Source organism: Molossus molossus, unplaced genomic scaffold (genome assembly GCF_014108415.1).
Source record: "Molossus molossus isolate mMolMol1 unplaced genomic scaffold, mMolMol1.p scaffold_m16_p_10, whole genome shotgun sequence".
Taxonomy (NCBI): Eukaryota; Metazoa; Chordata; class Mammalia; order Chiroptera; family Molossidae; genus Molossus; species Molossus molossus.
Window position 1 is genome coordinate 62,635,259 of NW_023425345.1, and position 3,244 is coordinate 62,638,502.

At 32.8% G+C, this 3,244-nt stretch overlaps 1 protein-coding gene across 12 annotated transcripts in view; it reads right to left on the reverse strand.

Moving 5' to 3' along the window:
* Positions 1 to 267: 267 nt before the first annotated feature.
* CNOT2 (CCR4-NOT transcription complex subunit 2) overlaps positions 268 to 3,244 on the reverse strand; it is a 114,084-nt gene continuing 111,107 nt past the window's right edge. For 3 of the 12 annotated variants that reach the window (XM_036250713.1, XM_036250714.1, XM_036250715.1), the window contains one exon: positions 272 to 1,412. In XM_036250713.1, the coding sequence (XP_036106606.1) occupies positions 1,326 to 1,412 (87 nt within the window). In that variant the 3' untranslated portion in view covers positions 272 to 1,325. Of the gene's footprint in view, positions 1,413 to 3,244 lie in introns of all 12 variants that reach the window. The other 9 variants (XM_036250718.1, XM_036250710.1, XM_036250711.1 and 6 more) reach the window with 5 other exon arrangements.

Genomic DNA, 3,244 nt, shown 5'->3' on the forward strand with positions numbered 1-3,244 from the left:
GAAGTTTTATTTCTAATGCTGTGATACTCTACTTAAAAAATAGTTTTCTCTGTTTTGAACTTGATTAATGCTAAGACTGTTTAATTTTAACCTATATGTGAAATGATATATGGTTCCATTAAACTACTTGTCAAAAGCTGAAAGAAAACTCATTTTAAATTAGTTACACCATTCAGAGGTTTGATATTTGTGAAACTTTAGTTTTTTTTATCCTCAATTTTTCATGTTGAAGCAATAATTTCACAATTTCAAATCAAAGTCAACACTGCAGTGAGGAGAGCTTTTCTACTTTATTACAAAGAGAAGAAGCCTTTATGTGGTCAGAAAATACAAGATTGATCTTTTTTCTCTTCCTATGAAACGCTGCTGTTCAAACAGCCAGAGTGAATCGTCTCAGTCACTTCTTTAAGTCCCATCACATTCACTTGGGTATGGGTGTCCTCGGCTGCTGAAAATCTGGCCCTTTAGTGCACAGGGCGACAAAGTCCCCTGACCAGCAGTTCCAGAATGTCCCATTTTCATATATTGCATCCATGCACACCTCCTAAAAATGAGGTACAGCAGGGCAAACATTTTCCAAAATAGATGTCATATATATAATATATACACATTCGTACATACATACCTTTATTCATGTGATGTCCAAAAATTTAAAAAAAATGTACACATTTATTACAAAATCGTAACAAAGACTGGACAGTGTTTTGCTCATTCTGGAAAGATGAAGCTCAGTAATAACACAACCCTGGAAACCATCCAGAGATTGTGGCAATATCTTTCTTCTAAACAGTCAGATACTCTTGCATTAAGCTTGGCGAAACTGCCTTTCAAAAACAGAAGGGGAAGTAAAATGAAGGAAGCAGACCTTGCTCATCTTTCCAAATGAAATACGAGAAGGATCTTCACATAAAAATGCACAAACATTTGTTATTTTATTACCAATAGTGCTACAATGAACAATGCAAATTTTGTGGTCTAATTTTGTTGAGTCTTTTGTGGGTTTTCTTTTTTACATTTTAGAAACTAAATGGTAAACTTCTGTCAGTGTACTTGCTTGTCTTTATAGACCCAAGTCTGTCTGCTGGCAAAAAAGAAAATAATGAAAAAATTCAGACCCTGCTCAAACTAGAGAAAAACAAATTACAAATTTAGTTGTTGGGCAGCACATAATTAGTAAGGCAGGACCTCAAATGGTGACCCTTTGCATAAGCCAATTGCCAAATCCTCAAGGAATTAAAACCAGGGTGCCTGAGCCACATCAGTTCTGCAGTTATGTTGAGTATTGTGCTGAGACAGCCATACCCCAAGAAAAGGGAAGTCTTTTTTTAGAAGGCTTGCTGAGCAGGGTTGTAGTTGAAGGTGGATGGCAGGTGAGGCCGTTCTTCTAATTTGTCATATTCCAAATGGAACTCCTATAAAACCAAATTTCAGAATTTAGATAATTTCCTTTCCCATTGTTCTCAAAAAGTTTTGTCAAAACATATTTTACTATATGAACAAAATACCTACATCTATGAGAATGATCCCAGACACAGATATACCAAGTCATTTTTCTCTTAAGTAAAATATAGCTTGAATAAAAATAATGTGCTGTAGTTTCTATCTAATAAATACAAAAAGAGAATTCTTGTGAACATCTATTTACGACAAAATTCTATGCATTATTTTGCTCAAAAATAAAAAAAATGAAATAAGCCTTCAATGAAGTCTAAAACCTAAAAATTTACTTTTTAATAAAAAAAGTTTAGAAACAGTATTCCAATGTGTCATATATATATATGTATATGTATGTATATGTATATATATATATAAAAGTTATTCTAACCTCATTAAAATTTCAGGAAAACAATGAACTTATAACTCAAACATCTCCAGACTTCCATTTCACAAACCCAAATCCCTGAAAAGATGTAACTGCCACCCAAAACTAGACAGTGGCTGATACAGGCACATTTGAAAGCAAACTGCATCACCTATTTCAATTAAAATTAAAAAATACATTAACTTCATGAGTTTTAAAATTTAAGACTTTTTAAGCCATTTTTTTCAAACTTTCCCAAGATCAAAAAGAGAGATACAGAATATAATTTTATATAATAAAAAAATCATACTTTTGCAAATCCAAAAACAAGAGGTTCTAAAATCACTAATTCTATAACCTAAATTAATTTAGCACAAACTATTTGTTGGTCCCATTTAAAAATTTAATATGATATATTATGCATTTAAAAAACCCAACAAGTAACATTAGTACTATGGGTTACCGTATTTTACCTTATCTGTCTTGTTCTGAATTGATTCCAGTATGAGTTTCCATTATTAAATTAAAATGAAAGCCTAGGTCATGATTAGATTTTGAGATAAAAAACCAATTATTTAAAATTTAAGGATATTACATTAACAATTACAGAAGGAGCAGGTATAACTTACTGAAAGTCTAACATGTGTAAAAACCAGAGACACAGCTGATTTTATTCTAATCTTTATGATATAACTCTGTAGATAGCATTATCTTCATTTTGCACCTGAGAAAAATGGGGCTCACAAGTAACTTGCCCGTCATACAATAAGTATCAGGTCTAGGATTAGAATCCAGACCCATGTAATAACAAAGTGCATGACTTTTCCATTAATTATTTTTTGCCTAAGATCCAAAATAGAATCACTTTAATACGCCCCCTATCCATAACTAATGTTGAAAAAATTCAGCCCATTGACAAATATATATAAAGAAGACACCCTGTGATGACTTTAGTCTAAAAAGGTTCACTTTATAGGGTTGGTAAAGTAACTCAAGTACAGTGGTTACTTGCTTATTGGTAAAAACTAGCAAATACCAGAATTGCCATCACAATCACCATAGCCTCTTCCTAATGCACTGAGTAAGTATAACTCTCTTCCTACCCTGCTTGGCTTTAAAAGAATTTATTGTCTGGCTTGAAGATGAATATCCAGGTTAGTGAAGAAAGAATATTCTTGTTATATCATTCCTTTTTTTTTTTTTGGTAAGAAAAATCACTGTTTAATCCCCTCCAAGCACTTAATTCCACCGAGGGAAGATACCTATGATATATTTTTTATTAATTTGTTTTTGTTATAGATTTTTCTCATTTTTCCCCCATTGACAACCTCTTCCCCTTCCTCCTCGCCCCATCCCCAGCTTTGTTGTCTATGTTCACTGGTCATGCATATATGCATGTTAAGTTCTGCGGTTTATCTACCCCCTCCCTCCTCTGAGGCTTGT